The following is a 21,118-nucleotide window of genomic DNA, read 5'->3' as shown; positions in this document are numbered from 1 at the left end:
CTGGTGTCTGTTACTTTCTGGGCAAAGATCCAGTGGCTGTCCTGAAGTGGGTTTTGATTTTGACAGCTATGCAGATTTGTTGCTGAAAAGATAACTTCAAATGTGGATCTGCTGAGGTTTTGCCAGAGACACAACCCCCCATTGTTTGGTGCTTTGTTTCTTCCACAGCTTAAGGGGGCTGAACACGTGTTAGTTTTATCTCTCCGAATACCTGGATTCCCTTGGTTGTTATAAAATTTCACAAGTGGATTTTACTGGTGGGGGACAGGGAAGAAAAAACTGTGCTTCTAGCAGAAGGTTTTGTGCCTCTAATGGAGGATTCCCTGCCCATGACAGGGAGGTTGGAACTGGATGACCTTTAAGGTCCCTGCCAACCCAAACCATTCTGTGATTGTGTGACTGACAAATCTGAATCACTTAGATCCACTGTCCTAAACACAGATTTCAGTTTATTCCTGGATGAATATTCCTAATCCTTTTTTCTTCAAGTTCTGTATTATTGTATGGCCTAAGCTAGGAAACCAAGGTTTATTCTCTATAAACATCTGCACATCCACAATTATAATTTTGGTCAAAATGTAGATTTTTTTTTTTATTACTGTGCATGTTTTTCAGTTTATTCGTTTAGTACACAATTATCTGATTGGTTCCCATTAAAAAAAGTTCTATAAATTCTATAAATCTTTGCAAATGTATAGACTAGCCCAGCACATAGGCTTTTTTCTAAGGCATCAGCAGCAGGCTTAACTGAAATAAAGAATGGGTCTCTGAGACAGCATGACAGTGCTGAACACACATTGGATCAGTGCTGAAAACTCAAAGCAGGACACAAGCACAAACTCTCTGGTTTATGTGTTATTAGCAGTGGCTTTTTATTGTCTTATTAATCAGAAATGGTTACTGAACACTCCCTTTCATTTCAGAAAAGTCAGAATGCATGTTCATACAAGCAACAAAATCACACGAATTTGCAATGTCATTGGCATCCTCAGAGGAGCTCTGGAACCAGGTGAGCATCAGTTGCTTGATGATTTTTTTTCCTTCTTTCTTTTGTATTTGTGTTGTACTTGTTTTGTATTTCTATTGTACTTGTGTTGTAGGAAAATTAAAGTGTTTTAGATAACAATACAATACAGAGTCTTGAGAAATTTTTAGTAGTTTTTCTGTCTTTCCCATCATACTATTTGTCATTGGCATTCCCAAGAATAACATTCCCTATAAAATACAGTGATAGACATCAGAGAATGTTTTTTTATAATGCCTGTCACTTTACAGTAGGCTTCACCTTGCATCAGTCATACATTTTGCCTTTGCAAAAATTAACATAATTCAAATTACAGAAACCTAGTGATGATTTGGAAAATTAACATTATACCATTGATACTATTGATATAATATATATTGATACATTATACTATTGTAGCAGGTCATACAGAACAAAGACTTTTAGATGGAAAAATATTTATTAAATATTTATTGTCTTTAGTTGCAAACCTTAGTAGAATAAGTGAATGATTGCAGATCCCCTTAAGAAATAAACTTGTAGCACTGGTATTGAACTTCATATTTGATTTCATACAAGTAAAGATGCAATCAAAGGAAATCACTGCAATCCTAGTGCGTTTTTAATTATTAATTGATACTGTATGTTTGTTTCCAGACAGATATATTATTTTAGGTGGTCATAGAGACTCTTGGGTGTTTGGTGGTATTGATCCAACCTCTGGTGCTGCAGTTCTGCAAGAAATTGTACGGAGTTTTGGTAAAATGAAGATGGAAGGTAACTTACTACAGATGTAAAATGATGGGTATGGAAAACAGCAGCTTTGAGGATTAGTGCTTCCATAAGCTGTTGTATTGATTTAACTTTTCACCTCTACAGAAAGTTTTATTTCTCATTATGAAAGTTGTAGATTAATTGAAGAGATACATATGTGGCATTGCGTGGTAGTTGGCTGAATTTATTCCCTCGTGAGTGTAATGGTACCCTCTTAGCTGTGCAGATTGAAAATATTGCGTTAAGAAGAAATGCCTCTGCAGTAATATGTTCCTCTAAGGATTTTAGAGAGGATTTTTTTACTGTTATATCAGTTAAGTGCTGTTTTTAAAGCAATTGCAATTAACTGTGGTCAGTAGACTTTTAAAGTATAAGTTGAACTTTCAAATTTAATAATGTAATTGCAGGTTGGAGACCTAGGCGAACTATTATTTTTGCTAGCTGGGATGCAGAAGAATTTGGATTATTGGGTTCCACAGAGTGGGCTGAGGTAAATAAAAAAACCTGTGTAAAGTAAAGCAGAACTTGAAAGTGTGTTGCAGGTGACTGCAGTACCCAGGATCTATTTCTAAACTGCAATCAAGAACTCTGTGCTAAACTTGGAGTACAGCAGACTCCTTCAGGTGTTGTGGGGCACTCATGTATTTATATAAATTACCTACCTATCTAGCTTCTTACAACATAAGTGCACTAACTCTTCTAAGATTCAAAAATCTACTTTGATTCAAAGCTAATATCCCACAGTGGTCTCTATGTGGAAATCTATCTCATAATTTAACAGAATTACAGCATTTTATTTAATCCAGATTGGTCTAACTTTCTATTTGAGAAATTCCTTAGTTTCTATAAATTCAAGTCCAGATCCTGAACCTCTGATTTGTAGGCATGCCAAGCCTTTGTATAAAAATCAATCCTCCTGTGCAAATGAAAGAATAGATAATTTATGAGTGAATAGAGTCAAAATTCCTGTGAATTCCAGCATTGTAGATTCTCAGGGGCAGGACAGCCAATTAATTCTGCAGGAGGATCCCTGACTATATACCTGCCTGAAAGAAGAATGTTGGCAAATTCAGAAATGAGGTTCTGGGTATTTCTATCTTCCTTTTCCTATTGGACTGGTATTTTTATCTTCCTTTTCCTGCCTGAGGGAGGAATGTTGGGAAATTCAGAAGTGAGGTTCTGAATACTTATATCTTCCTTTTCCTATTGGGCATATTCAGTTCTTATTAGATTTGTTCAACCCCAATAAGAAATGTAGGTCTTACAAGAGTTTTCATTGCTTTGTCTGTAAAATCCAAATTAGAAATAGAGCAGGAAGAAAACTGCCTGATAAAACCCATTTCTGCTGAACTATGTCAATTTATTAGTACTGAATAGTTTAACAGAAATGTGTTGTCTTATTCCTCTATTAGAATTTTATTTACAAGTTAATATTTAGCTGTGTGGATAGAGCTTTCAGAATCTATAAAATAAAAAATCTTTTCGTTTCGATTATTGGCATGGATTTCAGTAAATCACAACATTACATAGGAAAATGGCACATGTCAGAGGAGATAACAAACCCAGAAAAATGCTTCCAAAACACCAAGGGGATTCCATCACTCTTCTGTTAACAAAGCTGAGATTTCTGTTCCTTCAGATTTGCACTATTTTTTTCACTCATAAACTGTTAGGCTTCCAGCTTTAACAATGTCTTCATCTTACTGCTGATTTATGAAACATGAGGAAAAAGTAATTTAAATTATTTTAAATAATTTACTGAGATACTTTAAATAGTTGGCATTAAATTTTCATCCCACCTGAACTCCTGAACTCCACTGGTGGCAAAAATATCTGTATGTAAAACTTTATTTGTGATTTCTTTGTCTGTGTACCTTTGCATACATATAGGTGCTGTCAAGAAAAAAGCCACACAATTATTTTCATTATGAGGAATATGAAACAATGATGCTTAAGAAACCAATTTCTCTTGAACAAGTCATTAATAAATTAGGGAGTTTTCTTATGTTCTATTTGTTAAATATTGCTACTCCTGTTCTGTAATGGGTTTTGTGTAATAATTTGGTATCTAGTAGTCTATCAATAATTATTTCATGAAATGGAGGCTGTAAAAGGTTAGAAAACTGTAGGCACAGTTCATATTTGAAGGTGTCTTTTAATTTTATTTTTCCTTACTTTATCTTGGTGGTGTGCATTACTACCTTTTTAGACCTAAATTAGATTCAGTTTCTCTGGAGACATTCCTCGCAGCTTACATTCCTCTTCTCTGCAGCTGTCAGATCTGTCACGCATTAAATCTCGAGGAAAGTTAACCCATGATGTTCACCATCTTCTGTGTAACAGAAAGATTTCAGCTGTGGCAACACTCTCTTCATCCACAGATGATCTCCATAGCTCATAAACAAAGATATTTATTTATACTGCAAATATGATTTTGAGTATATGCAAGGCCCCATATGGGCAAGCACAGTCTTGCTTCCTCCCATCACATTCTTTTTATGGTCTCCTCTCCTTGTTTTTCTTTTTTTTCTTTTTTTTTTACATTATGTAGTTATTTATTACCAATTAAATTTTTAGTTCATGTGACTTACGAATTATTAGTTGGGTTATAAATTGAATTACTCAGGTAACAATTGCTAACCTAATTAAAATATCTGTCACTAAGCCAAAATCTCCTGAAATACCACTTGTTAATTAGAATATCAATTTCAAACATAATTACCAGTTTGAAAAAAAAATAAACAAGATGTCGGCATATATTTAGCATGAAAGCAATGCTTAGTGAACTCAAAATAGTCAGTCAACTGCATTTAAGAAGAAAATTTCAGTGCTTTGATTTTCCCTTTTGAAAAGGAAGATTGTAGGTGTGTCAGGAGTGCTTGGTTTATCAGTGTTAAAATTGAGTTCAGTGCTGGGAGCACATATGGAAAATGATGGGATGAAAAGCATGGAGGAATTCTGGCTGAGCTCACAGTCACATGTTGCATGTTCAGAAAGTCCAGAAGTGCAGAGCTGAAATGCATGTAATAACCTAATTTTGCTGTGCTACAATTCTCTCCAGTAACTTTCCTGCTCCATTTTGCTCTTGTGTGATGCAGCAGGCAGCACCTACACTTTGTGGATGTTTTCCACAACAAATTAAGTCCCAGAAAGGAGTTATGAATTTCGTATGCCCAGAACATTTACCCATCCTCAAACAATATAATTAGTAAGGTACACAGTAGTAATTATCCTGACTGAGATCTTAATGGTAATTCTCTAAAAAACAATGCACTTGACCTGCTCTTGACTAAATGCCACTAATTGGAAGTAAGAATTGTACATTTACAACCCTAGGAAAATGCCAAAGTCCTTCAGGAACGGGCAGTCGCTTACATCAACGCAGATTCTTCTATAGAAGGTGGGTATTTTATTTTAAACTTTACGTGACTTTGCAGCTGTAATTTTTATTAGTTCTCTGTCAATTATTTACTGCATGAGATAGGTATTGGGGTGTACAAAGTAAGTGTAGCAAATATGGAGTTAAGAGGAGAGGGAGAGCAATTTAAGTTTTCACGTTGCTTTCTTTTGCAAGTAGTGCCATCTATGAGCTGCAGTCCACGTATCTGAGTCCAGAATATCTCCTCTGGAGGAGTTTATTATTCTGTGCTAATGAACTGAGCATTCTGTATGTTAAACTGTCTCTTAGCTGCATTAACTTTAATTTACAATTGCAGTTTTAATATATGACAGTCTGCTCCTTGTTCTGGTCACAGCTCCAGCTCCTTTCCCTCTGGAATTATAATATTTTGAGACAATAAATTACTATGATGTTAAGACCTCAGGCTTACACTTTCTGGGGGTGGAAGATGCTTTGGTGCTTTGAGCCAGTGCGCTCGCCTTTGTTGATTGCCAGGAGCAGGGAGTATATATTTATTACAGCAGGACTTTTTTAAAAAATAGACCCTGAAAAGTGTCTCACAAAAAAACCTTATCCACCATTATCCAGTTTACTGTGTCCTTCAGATTATGAGAAGAATATGCCATTCAGGAATGCTGCTTCGAAACTGGGCTTTGTTTTTTTTTGAGAGGGTCCAACACTATGATCTATATTATAAAGTCCTTCTGAAATTGTGCTGGACTTTATTACAGAAAGACCTTTTTTACTGTTTTCTGTGCTGAAATAATAGTCAGAAGGGTCCTGTGAAGCTGCTCTGCAGCATAACCTGTGTTACTCAGGGCATTACTCTTCCCATGTCAAATCCAACTTATTTGGGCTTCCTGTGAGTGAATAAAATTGATATCTACAGGCATATTTAGGAACTCTTTTTATTCCTGTCAGCTAAAAAATTTTGTCTATCACAAGAGGATTGGAAAGAAAGAAAAGCCAAACCCAGTTTCTAAATGCTCAGTTGGAGCTGGGAAATAAGGAGGGTTAGAGCTGTTCCTTCATTTAAGCTGCCTAGATGCTGTGTTAAAAGTAGAGCAGAATTTCACACCTAGAAAATCTCACAAATGAAATAATAGTTTACAACTGCTTCATATTCTCACCATGGATTGTAACGCATATTTTTTAGTTGGTTTGCAGCCAACATGCTGCTGCCTTAACAATTTTCTTCTAAATCTTGATTATTCAAACATGTCTCTTGCTTTATGCATTAAAGGAAATGCGAAAGCAAAACAACTGGAAAAGAAGTGTGTAATAAGGAAAAGAACACCATGTTCAGTGCACTGGCTTAAATACCTTGGACATCTCTCACCTGAGCAGTAAAATCCCCTGTGGACTCATAGCATTCATCTACTCTGAAAATTATTTTGTTTATCATCATGTATTCTTCTCAACACTTCTTATACCACTTTTTGGACAGTGAATTATTTCTATTTATTGTCCTGTAGCAATGAAAAGAAGCAAAGCAAGTCAGTGTTTTAAGCACTTTTGTGGCTTGAATTTCCAGTTTTTACATACAGACTCTCCTTGGAAACATCATTAACATTATCTGGTATTTTTTCCATCATCTCACTGTCTGCCTTCTGTTCAACAAAAGCTTTGGGAAGTGTATGAGTGACAAGGGCTTGTAGCTAATGAGGGATAATTAGGCATACTTTAGAGCTGTGGGAAGGCTTAATTACATTACTGTGGATGTACTATAACCAATACTTTATTGCCTTGTAGTGGCAGTAGCTTACAAAGTGAGACCATGCAGTCTATTGCTGTATATATCTGAGGCAAGATCGAAATTTTTGCCTTAGTCAAAAAGTTTTTCTAAGAAAGGACTGCAGGGTTTAATCCATTAAGAAGATAAAACCACTAGTACATGAAGGGAAAATTTCCATGTTTTTGTTTCATTTTCAGGTAACTACACATTAAGAGTTGACTGTACCCCTCTTCTCTACAAACTGGTGTATAATCTGACAAAAGAGGTATAGAATCAATCTACTTTCCTGCCTTTTTAACAATAAGTAAGACTCTAAGTTTATTTGATAAAATTGGGCTATCGAATAATACCAGACTCTTTTTATTGCTGTGCTAGAAGATTCCACCAAAATCAATAGCAAAATATCCCATCAGCAGTACACACAGTTCCTCAGTATTCTTAGAAGGATGGAAATGTGTCACTGACATAAGTGGAATCTTATTTGCAATATACAGTAAAAAAAAAAACAATAAAAGCGAAATGCTTGAGCAAGATCAATTCTCTAAAGTTATAAACGTTGAAGGGAAATATTTTTGACATTGACTGGCTACCATTTTCTCTCTGTCTGTTCCCCTGAATCTCCTCCATATCTCACTCAGCCCCTGAAATGTGTGATAAATATTGAAGGATTAAGGTGGTGTTTTAGCAGTCCTGATGTGTGGATTTGCTTTGTTTCAAGTGGTCTAACCATGACTCCTTTACTTTCACCTCTCAGGATAAGTTATCATAATGCTGAAAGGTTGTGATTCATTAAAGCATGGAACTTTATTTTCCATATGAGTTAACCAGATTAGACTTCTGAGCTATTGCCACGACCCTCAGATGTGGATTCATCTCAGCTAACAAAAGACAGAACAACAGCAACACAGGCTCCCTGTAAAGGCATTGGGTAGAAATTGGTGCCTTTAGGATGAGATTTTTTTGACCAAATTTGGTTGCCTACCTTTGTATGTACTGAACTCAAACTATTCCCCCCTAATCTTAAGGGAACTCGGGTCACTTGGTCCAGTGTAAAAATCTGCCTTGTAATGGCACTTAGTAGGATGACTCCAGCTACCAATCTCCCATAGTGCTAGATGCATTCATCCCAAGTTATTTTCAAACACAGCACACTTCTACCACCTGAAATGCCATGGTTTAGATCTGGGAAAGTTTATCTGTGCTATTCCCATGATTTTATTTTCTATATTTTATTTTCCTGTCAATTCTGTCTTAATCTTTCATCCTTGCAGAGGGAAGAACCTGTGCCGTTCAAATATTAGCTCTGACACTTGGCACACTGAAGAGCATTCTCTTTTGTCTAAAAAAATTTTCGTGTCCTTAGTGCTGCAGGGCCCTTGATAAAATAATTTACTTTCTGTCTGCACTAAGCCACTAACTCAGGAAGACATTTCACTGTAAAAGATAAACAAAGTTACAAAAAAGTGCTCGATGCTAAAATTAGTACCTAGCTCTGATCTTAATTCAACTATTCAGCTATTGCTGGTTTGAGTAGAAAACTTCCATTAAAGTACCATGCAAGGTACTTGAGACTGACTTGTAAAAATAAATGTCACATTCACTGTTATTTTAGCTTTTAACAGTAGAAGTATGATGTTAACAATAGAAAACCTGGCAGCCTGATTGTGCCTGTCCAAAGAAAAGTTATTTCTGTTCATATTAAGGTGTCCAACATCCAGTTATCCAACCTCCAAAGATCTCTTTGCTCTTCTTGTTTTTTAGTGGGCCAGTCCTCACCAGAAAGAAGTCTAGTGTACACATGAAGTGTTTTCTTTCAGGGAGTTCTGCATTTAATTGTGGTCCAGCTACAGATGGGACATTGAGCTGTTGACTGTCTTCTGGGCCCTGCTTCACTGCCAGCGTTCAGACATTTGGTCACCACCAAATGGTGTCTGCAATAGTTCAACTCCAATCCTCCTGTGATTATCACTGCTTCTTTTGCATTTATACTTAGAGAACTCTTCATCTTCTCTTGAGTTAGCAGGAAGCTTATGCTGATCCTAGATTTGGATCTAAGTCAGGGCAAATATGTTTTACTGTGCTCTCAGTGTTGTATGAAAAAGCTGACTGATGTTTTTACATGACCAAAGCTGTTAGAATAACATCTTTGCCAGAGCATAGAGTGCTTTTCCTCCCACGTGTCAGAGTTCAGCTTGCTCTTATTAATGTGCAGTTTTCACTTTAGCCCTAGGACTTGACCAGAGTACCCAGAAAATGACAGCAGCCAAGCAGTTATTTCAAAAAGTTGTTATTTTCCTGCTAGCTGCTGACAGAATCTCAGAGGTCAGAACTCTTTGCAATTTCAATTTGGAGTCTGAATGCTTTTCAAGGTCGAATTTAAGTCTCAACAACATGGTGGGACCATGTAAGTGTCCATGAACATTTATGCTTTGTATTTTGGAAAAAAAAATTCCAATCCTCTGCACATAATAGCCAATCTTATACTTAAAGGACCATGTCTATTAAAGGTTGTTTAAGTGTAGGTGGAGACCAGGGTTGGAGTCTTGACTTATTTCTACTCTGCCACAGATTTTCTAAGAGCTTTCGTCAACTTATTTAATACCCGTTCATAGTTCTGCTGGCAGCATGATGACAACACTAATACTTACCTTTTCCATCCTGGTTACAGAGTTTTTGGGGGTTTTTTTTAGGTGCAGGTGTGAGACCTACATTTGTACATACGGTGTCTTGCACAATGATTCTCCAGGCTTGGTTGAGTTCCCTTGGAACTGCTACAATTATTTTGTACCTTTCCTGAAGAACAAGCAGTCAAATTTTAGGTTTAGCCTTGTTGAGAGAATATTGCTGCTGTGCAGGGGAAACCTCAGGACAAACAGGTTGTGATTGTCATCTCCCCATGCTGAAAGGAAAGCAGGTTCCAGTATACTGAGGAGTCCCACAGTATTGTATTTGCTGTTGTGTGTGTCCATGCACATTTCCCCTGTAGTAGATGAGCTCCAGGTAGCATCCTTTTAACCTGTTCTTTCCTACTGTCTGGGGTTAGTTCCAAGTGCCTGTGAAATGCTTTCCTTGTTTGGGAATGCATAAATGTGAGTAACAAATGTCAATATTCACTTCCCTGCAAGCAGCAACACTGCTGGTTAAGAATGAAGCTGGGAGCTGCAAAGATCTCCTTTGATAATGAATCGAGTTTGAGGTACTTCCAATGAGATTATCATATTTCCCTCTCCAGATTTTAAGCCCTGATGAAGGTTATGAAAATAAATCTCTTTATGAGAGCTGGCTGGAGAAAGATCCCTCATCTGAAAATAATAACTTTCCCAGGTAAGTTAATATGTTTCGGGGTTTATTACCCCAATATTTTAATCATATCATGGCATGGCTACTCACTAGAATTTTTTGAGATGTGCTATTTATGGCAGCAATAAAAAACCTTTTAGTGCAAGGTGACCCTCTAGCAGTAATATTTTAAATAGTAAAATAAAATAGTATTATTTTTATTTAATGATGGTGACATTATTCCTGTGATTAAATGAAACCTCACACTTTCTAAAGTCCTTTATATTAGTAGAAAAGCAATTTGAAAAGCATTCAAAAAAAAGCAGGGGGGGAAAGGGTTCAAAACATAGTATAGTCACCTACTAGATAAGATAAAATCAAAATTGTTAGGATAAGCAAACAGCTGAAAGAAGCTGCCTAGAGCAGTAATTAAAAAGCAGTAATTAAAAATCTTGAGATAATTATTTCTTGTTTATTCAATGAATGTAAATGTATTACATTACAAATCTATATATGAGTGTGGTAGCATTTCATATTTCAAGGTGTTGCAACTCCAAAACACTCTTTCTACCTGTGACTGAGAAAGGCTCAATCTTGTTCCCAGTGTGGCATTACTGACATAAGGCAGACAGATCTGCCCCCTTTTGTGATGTGACAAAAATCTTCTGCATGTTTCTGGCTCTGCTAAGATGAGTTTCTGGATTCATTAGACCCACTGAGATTTCTTCCTTTTGAAAAAGCAGCCACATTTGATCTTTCTTAGTTGATGCACATCGTTCCTTATGTACACAACTGCAGCTGGAAACAGAAGAAACTTTTTTTTTTTTTTTTTTTTTTAGCTGATAAACACTAATTATTCATCCGGCCAGACACATAGACCTGAAACTTAACTTCAAATGTAAATATTTGAAAATGCTTGGGGTGCTGTGTCTGCCTTGTGCCGCCGCCTCGCCCCTGCCACGCCGCAGCTCCCCATCAGATGGCAGCGGCGGCCCGCGGGTGCCGAGTGCGGGAATGCCGAATTTCCAGCGGGAATCATTTATCGGCCTCGGGTTCTGCTGCGGAATGCGCCAAGCACACAAACACATCTGTCTTTACACATACTGCTGCCCAATTCGTATTAGTTTGGAAATAGATGATTGATGTTTTAAGACGGCAGAGACGTGGCTGATACAATTTTAGGGCTCCTGTGCATAAATTATTTGTATTTTTAATGTCAGCGCTGCCATAATAAGGATTGCTGCAATTAAAAGATCTTCCTAGCAATATTGGATACTGAATCAGAGTGCTGGAATAAAATCAGTTAAGTGATTAAGCTTGCCGTTCATCTAGCCTTTGATTTTGCTAGTGTCCCTGATGTGCCCTTCAGAAGAACTGACCTCAATTTCTCTGAAAAATCTGCATTTTGCATACATTACTACCACACTGTTCAGCAAGTGCCCTTACTAAGATGTTGTCTTTTCTGCTTGCAGAATAAATAAACTGGGGTCAGGCAGTGATTTTGAAGCTTACTTCCAGCGACTGGGAATTGCATCAGGCAGAGCTCGTTACACCAAGAACAGGGTAAGTCCGACAGACTGTGTGAACAAGTTTGATAGTGCTGAGCAGTCATCCTGTTAAAAGCATTTATTCATAATTAATAAAAAAGCTTCAAAGCATCTTTGACTGGTTTGTATACAGTGATGTTTCTTAATTTAGCAAGAAACCGAAATGTTTGGAGAATAAAACATGTTACAGTGGTGTGTATATTCTATAGGATGTCAGTTCACAGAGAGGTATTTATAGAGTCTGATTGAAGGTGGACAGTTTGTTCCACCATGCTATTAATAGTCCCCTTAATATACAAATCTTCCATAGCAGTGTTCAGAAACAGCTACAGAAGGTAAAAAGGGGCTGTGATTGAAGACTTGCGTTATCCAAACTCCAAACTGTTTTCACTCTTGGAGAAGGCAACCTCTGTGCAGTGGAACTGAAGGCAGGTCTGTGTGGGTAGAGAGAAGGAAGCCTGCTCACTTAATCCTGCGCAACAATCCATGAAATCAGATTGGTTTGATTTTTTAATACAAACACACACAAATGAAGGATATTAAATTCTGTTTTGTAACAGATAGCTTTTTTTATTTGGAAACCAAACAAAGCATCAGAGTCATAAAGGGATCAATACATCTTTTAACTCCAGTCAGAATACAGGGCATTGACAAATTTGCTTGCTATTTTCCAGAAAGCAGACAAATTCAGCAATTATCCTGTTTATCACACTGTGTATGAGACATTTGAGCTAGTGGAAAAGTTTTATGACCCCACCTTCAAGAAACAGCTAACAATTGCCCAGTTACGAGGAAAACTGGTTTATGAACTGGCAGATTCCCAGGTCATTCCATTCGACTCTAGAGACTATGGAGAAGCCTTAAAAGGATACAGCAACAGAATTTATAAATTAGCCAAGAAGCATGAGGAACAGCTGAAACTTTACAAAGTATCATTTGGTGAGTAACAGCCACAGGTCTGGGCATTAATTAGAATCGTGCAGGGACATGTTACATCTGTCATAGCTCTGCAAATTAATTCCTTTCTTTCCTGTTTGAAATTTGCCCTCATGGTAAAGAGCCTCAATTTTTTTTTTTTTTTTTTCCTAAACACAACACAGGTTTAGCTCATTATTGTCTTGATAAGAGGGTGTGGTGGGTTCAGCGCTGGTCAATTACTAAGGGTTATAAGAATTTTCATGCATATTATTAATTACAGGCCTTATTACAGAGCTGACAGGCAGTCGAGGACCTCAAATGTAGGACAAAGAGGTATCTCAGCCTGGTCCTCGCTTCCTTGCTTAAAAAAGAAGACAAGTCAAGTGTTTATGGCAACTGCTTTGAAATCGAGGGACATAGGTGTCCATTCCTCTTCATCCAAAACTTCATCTGACCCTGGGGAGCTCCACCATCTCCCTCAGTGCCTGGCTGCCGTCTTTAAGCCGCAGGAGCACCTTTCCAGCTCTCCTGCGTGAATACGTCTGTTTGCTGGGCACCTGAGCACATTGTTCTGGAGCCCATAAAACAGGTCTAAAGCAGCACAGTGCTCAGATCCCAGGCTGGGATAGCTATCTGCTAGGATAGCTATCTGCTGGGATAGCTTCCACAGTCATTTTCAGTCTCCTCTTTTTTCTTGCTTTTTCCTTCTTGCCTTGATCACTCCTTGTGTTTCTGCACCAAGGAGATATTTCAGTCAGTGCTAATTCGCTTGCTATCTGATGAACCCATGATTTAGAGACACAAATCACCTTTTGGAGATGCAGTCCTCGTTTGGGGCATGTGAAACATTGTAAGAAACTCAAATTGAACCCACATTTGGGCGAAATTAAAAATTATGCTTGAAATGTCACTAATGGTTTAGGTGAAAAATTGTTGACTGTTTTGAGAAGACACCCTTTTTTGTAAAAAGGCCTCTTGAGACAGAGGAAGCATCTTGTTTGATGGATCATCTGGTCTGAGATTCTGTAAAACACCAAGAGTTCCTTCAATATGTTCTAATGTTCACTGCAGCATGTCTTGTAAGATCAAATCTTTTCCTTTTTTTTGCAGTAGTAGAACATCTATCAAAATATCTGTGAAATCATTTATTTTCATTGGTTTTTTATCTATTTTCAGACTAAAAGTTGCACAAACTACCTCCTGACCAATGCATCTATTCTCATTCCTAGAATTTAGAAGCAATCTTCTACTTTTAGCTCTTTTTTTCGCCCAAATAACACTGAGACCTCTCCTTAATGACTTTATAAATCTGTTATTTTGACTATTTTTTACAAGGCATGTTTTTCAGTCTCATCATTATTTTCGTGGTTCTTCTCTGATGCCTGATGAATTTTAAATTATTTCCTGAATGAAGCTAAATTTTCTAATTTTTTATGTATTGTATTGCACCAGAGTACATTAAATAACATAGGTAGGTTTTACAATGCTGTGAAAATTAAAGTTTGTTTTACTCAGCATTTTCATAGAATTGTTTATTGTCAGCACTGAATGTCAGAAAATTGTTGATTAGGCCTAACTAAATCATATAATTGTCCTTTAAAATAATAGATTAAGGTTCTTATTTGCATTTGGATTGACATTTTAGCTGTTCATCTGCAACAATGAAGGCTGAAGTGTTTTTTTTTTTTTGGTAAAATTTCTGCATGTAGTCATATGCTATCAGGAAATAATATTTTCAAGTGGGGAAAAAAGAAATGTGATGTTTTCTAAAATAACCAACATTGACAACACTGAAGAGCTAGTGAACATGAACACCAAGTTTCTTACATTATTTTTCAGATGGTCTTTTTTTTTTCTCTCTCTTAAATCCCCTCCTACTGCTTCTGAAATATAATCTGTTGTTGTGATATGGCCATGATGTCAGCAGGGCAGGACTCTGCCCCTGGCAAACTGAGAGCTCTTGCCACAGGGCTGTGGACAAGTGTGAATTCTCACCCTCACAAGGTGACATGTCCCTCTGGGCTGCAGTCTGTAAACAGCTTGCATACATAAAATCTGTGCCTCCAATTGCACCAACTAAACAACAGCAATCAGACAAAAATGAAGCGAGTGTAGGCTTGTGATGAAAAAATAAGTTTGCTAGAAATAGGAGAGCAAATGAGTCTGAGGAACAGCTTTCAGTAGCAGTCCTGGGAACAGAAAGCCTGTCACGTGAAATTGGATGATAAAGCTATAAACAGTGAAGGGATAATAGTTGCCAACAGAGGACTGGATTTAGGGGATGATCTAATCCTATGTCCCATCTTCCTGCACAAATGAAGAGAGGATACTCTGGTTTAGCCAAAGTCTTCTGAAACTTGTGGGCAAAATTTACAAGTTTTAAACTGTCTTCCTTTCTAGTTGAGTTGGGTGTTGATGGGGCCAGAATTTGGTGTCATAATCTCCACCTTTGATTTATTCTGATAACTTGCATAAATCAATACTTTTTCCAGGTCTGTATTAAATAGAGCCTTCCACATCACAGCTGCCACTGCCATTAAAAGGAAGGCCTGCTGCTTCTCTAAGTTATTCCACACGTGTTGGATGTACTGGGCAGGGAAAAGCAGCAGCCGTTCCTGCCCACCTGCCTGCACACAGCCAGGCAATCCCCTGGGGGCTGAGTGGCACTGCTGGGGACAGCACGGGGGAACCTGGCACAGGCACCTCCTGTGCTGCGATTCCAGCGTGCAGCCAGCACAGGACGTGTAACCTGCTGTGCCTGTCCCTGTGTGCCACGACAGCTGTGCCTCCTGTGCCTCACCTCACCCTGCCCAGAGCACGAATCACGCTCTCCTGTTGTGCTGTGAATGGCACATCGTTCTCCTCAGCAACATCCTGCTGTTCTCCCACAGCTTTCTGGAACAGCTGGGGTTTCTGATGGAAGTCAGGCTTTTATACCTGAACACTGCAGTGCATTTGTTTAACAGGAAACTGCAGAGCTCTCAGTTTGCAACGACAGCCAGTTTTTTGCTTGCAGGGCAAAGGGAAGATGTATGGTTGTGAAAGCTTTCCCAAGCACTCTGCTTTACTGCTGCTCTCATTGCAAAAGGTATTTGCTAGTAGTGCAGCTTTTTAAAGTCTGCACTAGGGAAAGTAATCAATTATGCAGAAATTACAAAATTAATGCTATTATATCAGCAAGACAAATGTAGTTCTTCTCCCACTGGGCAACTGAAAGGTATATTTGGCTTAGTGAATACTATGAAGTTGTTCATGTAGTCCTTCCATTCCTAGATCCTCTTTTTTCTGCTGTGGTGAACTTCTCAAAGGCTGCTTCTGAATTTCACAGGAGACTTGAACAAGTTGATAAGAAAGAGTAAGTCAGAAAAAAAAAATTATATATATGTATATATGAATATATTTATGTCCTGGTTTGCCTTAGGTAGCCAGAGTGGCAGTTCTTTATCTCTTCTGCTACACAAGGATTCTCTCTGATGAGTGTAGAACAGAGCTCTGAGCCCTGAGACAGGCAGTATCTTTTAAGATGAATTAGCAGATATAGGAATGTTTCCTGTGATTGATGCCATGGGCTGTAGAGCTTATTACTAGTATCAGGTTGTCATTAAAATTACTCTAATACGTGGAAAGGCAGGTAGCAATGAAAGAGTTGGACTGAGATCTGTTTAGACTATACATGAGTGTTGTAGGTGATGCCATTTGAAGGGATAGAATGTAAGAGAATAGTGCAGAAGGTAGTCTCACACCTGAGGAGTTGCAGCTGTGCTAATCACCAAAGACTAGGAACAGGCCTGTCCTTAATAGGCCACAGCTGTGTCCAATAAGAAGAAGAGTGCTACAAAAGAGTGAGTTAGCTGGTTGAAGAGAGAGTTGGATTTTGTTGGTTGTGCTGTGAAGGAGTCAGTGCTGCAAGGAGCTGCCCATGAAAAACCACTGAGAAGGTATGGGACTTTTGCAATTTGATGACAACAATGCCAGAATTTTTCCTTTCAGCACACTTCAAAGACAGAGGATGATGACTCAGAATATCTCGGATATCCATATGATGCTTGACAGCCTTGCAGGATTCCCATGCCCTCTGAGTGCAGTCACTGCAAGCCACATATGGTGCCAGTTGTGTTTAGACAGCTGAATCCCATCCTTACTATGTTACTGTATAGACTGGAACAGGACTATGGACATTTGGCTTATGGGTGGGCACTAAACTTTAGCTATCTTCATCTGTGTAAATCTTGGTCTTCTCCATTCTCTTAAGTGCCATCTTTCCAGTGCCATTTAATAATAAACAAGTATCTGACACTCTCAGAAAGTTTCCCATTTTATTTTTGCATAGTGTGAAATGTTGTTTTCTAACACAGAAATATCAGTTCATTAATATAACATGGAGTTAGAATCTGCATTTGCAAAACCTCATATTTTTTTGTAAACTGTAAACCACGCTTGTCTTTTTTTCTTTTTCTGTCAAAAAAAAAAAAAAAGAGAAGGAAAGTGTTTTAAATGAAACTGGGAGGTCATGTTTCCCTGCTGTGTGACGTTTCTCTGTCTCCCTCTCCTGCAGTTCGGTTGCAGTGCGCATCATGAACGATCAGCTGATGTTGGTAGAAAGAGCTTTCACTGATCCTCTGGGCTTGCCAGGGAGGAAGTTTTACAGGTGAGGCTGAAAGTTTCTTGACCTGCTGTCTAAGGCACCCTATTTTTGCAGCTGACCAGTCAGTTGAGTTGCTTTATCGGTCTCACAGCAATTACAGTTTAACACATTGCTTTGAGTACAATCCAGCAAGTAGTGGACTTTGTTTATAATCCTTAAGGAGAACTCCTTGGCTACATCAGTCTTGTGGAGCCAAATTCATCTCTTTTGGGTCTATTTATCACGCGTGGTTAAACCACAACAGCATTATACTCTGACTTTTACTTGTAGGTGTGCAGTACTACTGCTGTTACAACTTGCTCATGTGATTGTCTGCAAAGTAAGGATTGAGTGAAGAATGAATGAACTGTATTGAAAAAAAATAAAGTGAAAAGAGGGTAGAGTAAACGAGAACAGATGTGTAATGAGGGTCAGTTGAAGAGAGAAGCCAAGAAAGGAGGGTTTGGAGAGGGAGGGACCCTTCAGCACAGGATAAAGGCCTGTGAGCTGTGCTGCACAGCCCCATCTGTCCCAGTTTTGGCTGCTTCTATAGGTGCTCCCAAAGGTTAAACTAATAACTACTACATCCTTTCTAGAAACACAGTGGTTTTATTAGGAATACCTGTCAAGATGCCAGCTTTCAGTGTCAGGGGTGTAAGTACCTCACTTTGCTTTCAGTATCCCCTCCTTTCCTAACAACTGGATATGTCTGACTCACTGATGGATGGCTTTCTTGCCATGCCAGAAGTCTTTCAGGCAGGTAGAACTGCAATCACATTTCCATCCTCCTAGGATAAACTGTCATTTACACTTTGAGAAGAATGAAGTAATTTCTTTCTAGAAATTTTCTGTTGGGTGTTGGGTATCATTTGGAGCTGTATGGGGTTTTTTTAATTATTAGTTCTTACTTGCTTGCATTTATTAATGAAATTTTAATGTTTCTTTTCATTTGGGAGGACTTTTTCACATGGTGTAAATGTGCTTTGATACTTCATAGTTATAATAAATTTAATTGCAGATTTACAGCTATTATTTAAGAAAAAAAAAAACTATACCAAAAAATAAGATTGATATTTTGTTCAGTTCTGATCCATTATGATCACATCTTTTCTCAATGATTCATGCTTTTCTCAAGAATTCGCCCACAGATTTTTTTTCTCCCTCCTTTTAAGTTCCTTTCCCAGGTAAGCAATCTGCTGACCATCATGCAGCCCGTTAGCTGTTTTTGAGGTTTCTACTCCATTTCTCACAACACACCATTAACTAGTTTTATTCCCTGTTCTCGAGTTGTGAATTACTTAGACAGGTTTGTTGAGCTCCCATTTTCAAAAAGCGTAACATGATTTTGTTCCTAATTAGACAAATGTGTCATTTCTTCCCAAGGAGAAGCTCACCTGACCTAAATCTGTGCCCTTTCCAACAGATTTTAAACTTGGGATTGTTCCTCTCCTTTTAAAGACCAATTTCCTGTGTGTTTAGTGAGTTCTGATCTTCCTGGGATTCACAGCTGTTTATATAGTACACATACAATGAACCCACACCCTATTAATAGTTTCTTTTATTCAGGATAATTGCCTTTTTCTTCTTTTCCCACAGACATGTTATCTTTGCTCCAAGCAGCCACAACAAATACGCAGGAGAATCCTTCCCAGGAATCTATGATGCCATGTTTGATATTGAAAGCAAAGCTGAGCAACAAGAAGCCTGGGAAGAAGTGAAGAGGCAGATTTCCATTGCAGCCTTCACTGTGCAGGCAGCAGCAGACACACTGAAGGAAGTAGCATAGGATGAGGGCTTTGAAAACTCCCACAGCAGAGTGTGGCACACAGAGCTGTCAGGCTGCTGCAGTGTCCCAGACTGCTGCCCTGCCTGAGTCTCCAGCCTCCCAAAGCACATGGCAGGTGAGCAGAGCTCTGTGTGCCAGAGAGCTCCTGAGCTAGGAACTGCTGCATCTCTGCTACTGACAGAACTGTAGCTTCATGAACAACCCTGGGTTGGAAGCAAATTTGGATGTGAGGGGAATTGGGGAGGGGGGGGAAGCAGGAACAATCAGTTTCTGATTAGAGTTTTCTGAGAGATCTACCAGCTTTGAGGACCCAATGTTTTGGATGTATAGTTATGAAAACAATTATTTGCCAAGCTACCTGCAAATTTTGTCCACAGCAGTAATCAACATCACACATTTTGATGGAAAAAATGCAATACTCACCCTGTACATTTTTCTTGTTCTGATAACTACTTTTATAATAGAAGACACCAAAGGCATCTCTGCCTTTCAGAATCTATTCTGCAGGACTGGTGAATGCTCTTTACACTGATTTGCTTTCTTTTCCATGAAAAAAATAAGTGACTCTCCTACTGGTTGCCAAATCAGTACTGGCCATTCTTGATAAAGAAAACAGCTGCTTATGTGCAGAAAGCCAAAAGCACACTTTCAGTGGAGTGCACATTCATCCCACTGATAGTCTCCATGCATCTCCCTCCTTTGAAAAAGTGCAAATCTCTCTCCCTGCTCTTCTTGGCACCTTCTCTAATTCTGAACCCACAGCAGCTTTTGTTCCTATTTTCTCCCAGGCAATCTCTTTCATATTTTTTTCATCTGAAGGAGCTGGAGGACACTTACTATTAGCACGGAGCTTGAGATAATTCTGTCTTCAAGTAACACCTGAACGACACTTCCCAGTAGGAGCTGATTTTACATTAAAAGAGGAACTGAAATGCTTGAGAAGGCCAGTTGTACAAAACTGTTTAGTTTGTATAAAAAGAAAAAAAAAATTAAAATTTCTTGCTTCATTTGCCCTTTAGGCGTAATTCTCATCTACATGCTTTAAAACTAATAAAATTGCTAGAATTTTACTAAATCATATTCCAGCTTGTGGAAACTGACATTAGCCAATTTCATCTCTTATGTAAAATATACTACACTTTTTCTCACTACCATAAATTGCACCACATTGTAGGAATAAAATCTTAGTTTTATGGGGAATAGAACAGATGTGGCCCTAAAAAGGAGAGAATCAGAAAAGCAGGACAGGGTTAATGTTCTCATCTCAGATGCCTTGAATTCAAACATGGGAACCAGAAATAATTTGTGGGAAGCTGTTTTGGGGGATATATGCCAGCTCAAGAAGAGAGGGTTTCACTGGTATTGCCTCCAGTACACCTCCATGAAGGATGAAGGATTGTGTGCTTGTGGATGTTTTTCTCATACCTTACTGCTCAACTGCTTTTTGCAGATCAAACCTTAGGCACATGAGGAGGAAATTACACTTCTACAGTCCATTCTGTTGGGAAATGGAGTGCAAAACTAGCTTTGCTAGCACGCACACAAGAGACAGGAGTATCTGATGCTGGGGCACAGAACAGGTGATTCTTTCCCTCTGCTCTGGCAAGGCTCCACCTGGAGTGCTGCTTCCAGCCCCGAAGCCGCAACACAACAACCATGTGGGCCTGTTGGAGCAAGTCCAGAGGAGGCTGTGAAGATGATCAAAGGGCTGGAGAATCTCTCATGAGCACAAGATGGAGATGGCTACGGTTGTTCAGCCTAGGAAAGGGCAGGCTCTGAAAGACATTATTCACAGCCTTCGAGTAGGTAAAGAAGGATGAAGAGGGATTATTTACAGGGGAGTGCAGTTATAGGACAAGGGGGGATGGCTTCAAACTGGAAGAAGGTGGATTTAGAGTAGAATAAATTCTTTACTGTGAGGGTGATGAGGCACTGGGACAGGTTACCCAAAGAAGGTGTGGATGCCCCATCCCTGGAGGTGTTCAAGACCAGGCTGGAAGGAGCTCTGAGCAACCTGAGGTCTAGTGGAAGGCATCCCTGCCCATGGCTGGA

The 21,118-nt window shown here is 38.7% G+C and overlaps 1 protein-coding gene across 1 annotated transcript in view; it reads left to right on the top strand.

Annotated features, from left to right (window-relative positions):
• LOC128932937 (N-acetylated-alpha-linked acidic dipeptidase 2-like) overlaps nucleotides 1–19,264 on the top strand; it is a 29,832-nt gene extending 10,568 nt beyond the window's left edge. The window contains exons 9-19 of the mRNA XM_054269724.1: nucleotides 924–1,009; nucleotides 1,661–1,780; nucleotides 2,185–2,267; nucleotides 5,114–5,177; nucleotides 7,110–7,177; nucleotides 10,145–10,236; nucleotides 11,664–11,754; nucleotides 12,413–12,677; nucleotides 15,930–16,011; nucleotides 17,212–17,304; nucleotides 18,877–19,264. Of these exons, the coding sequence (XP_054125699.1) occupies nucleotides 924–1,009; nucleotides 1,661–1,780; nucleotides 2,185–2,267; nucleotides 5,114–5,177; nucleotides 7,110–7,177; nucleotides 10,145–10,236; nucleotides 11,664–11,754; nucleotides 12,413–12,677; nucleotides 15,930–16,011; nucleotides 17,212–17,304; nucleotides 18,877–19,066 (1,234 nt within the window). The 3' untranslated portion in view covers nucleotides 19,067–19,264. The remainder of the gene's footprint in view (nucleotides 1–923; nucleotides 1,010–1,660; nucleotides 1,781–2,184; nucleotides 2,268–5,113; nucleotides 5,178–7,109; nucleotides 7,178–10,144; nucleotides 10,237–11,663; nucleotides 11,755–12,412; nucleotides 12,678–15,929; nucleotides 16,012–17,211; nucleotides 17,305–18,876) is intronic.
• The last annotated feature ends 1,854 nt before the right edge of the window (nucleotides 19,265–21,118 follow it).

Source organism: Melozone crissalis, unplaced genomic scaffold, assembly GCF_028551555.1.
Source record: "Melozone crissalis strain CALT ecotype California unplaced genomic scaffold, PUWL_Pcris_2 ptg000008l_1, whole genome shotgun sequence".
Taxonomy (NCBI): Eukaryota; Metazoa; Chordata; class Aves; order Passeriformes; family Passerellidae; genus Melozone; species Melozone crissalis.
The sequence above is the reverse complement of the archived record's forward strand: the minus strand, read 5'-3'. Positions and strand labels throughout refer to the sequence as shown.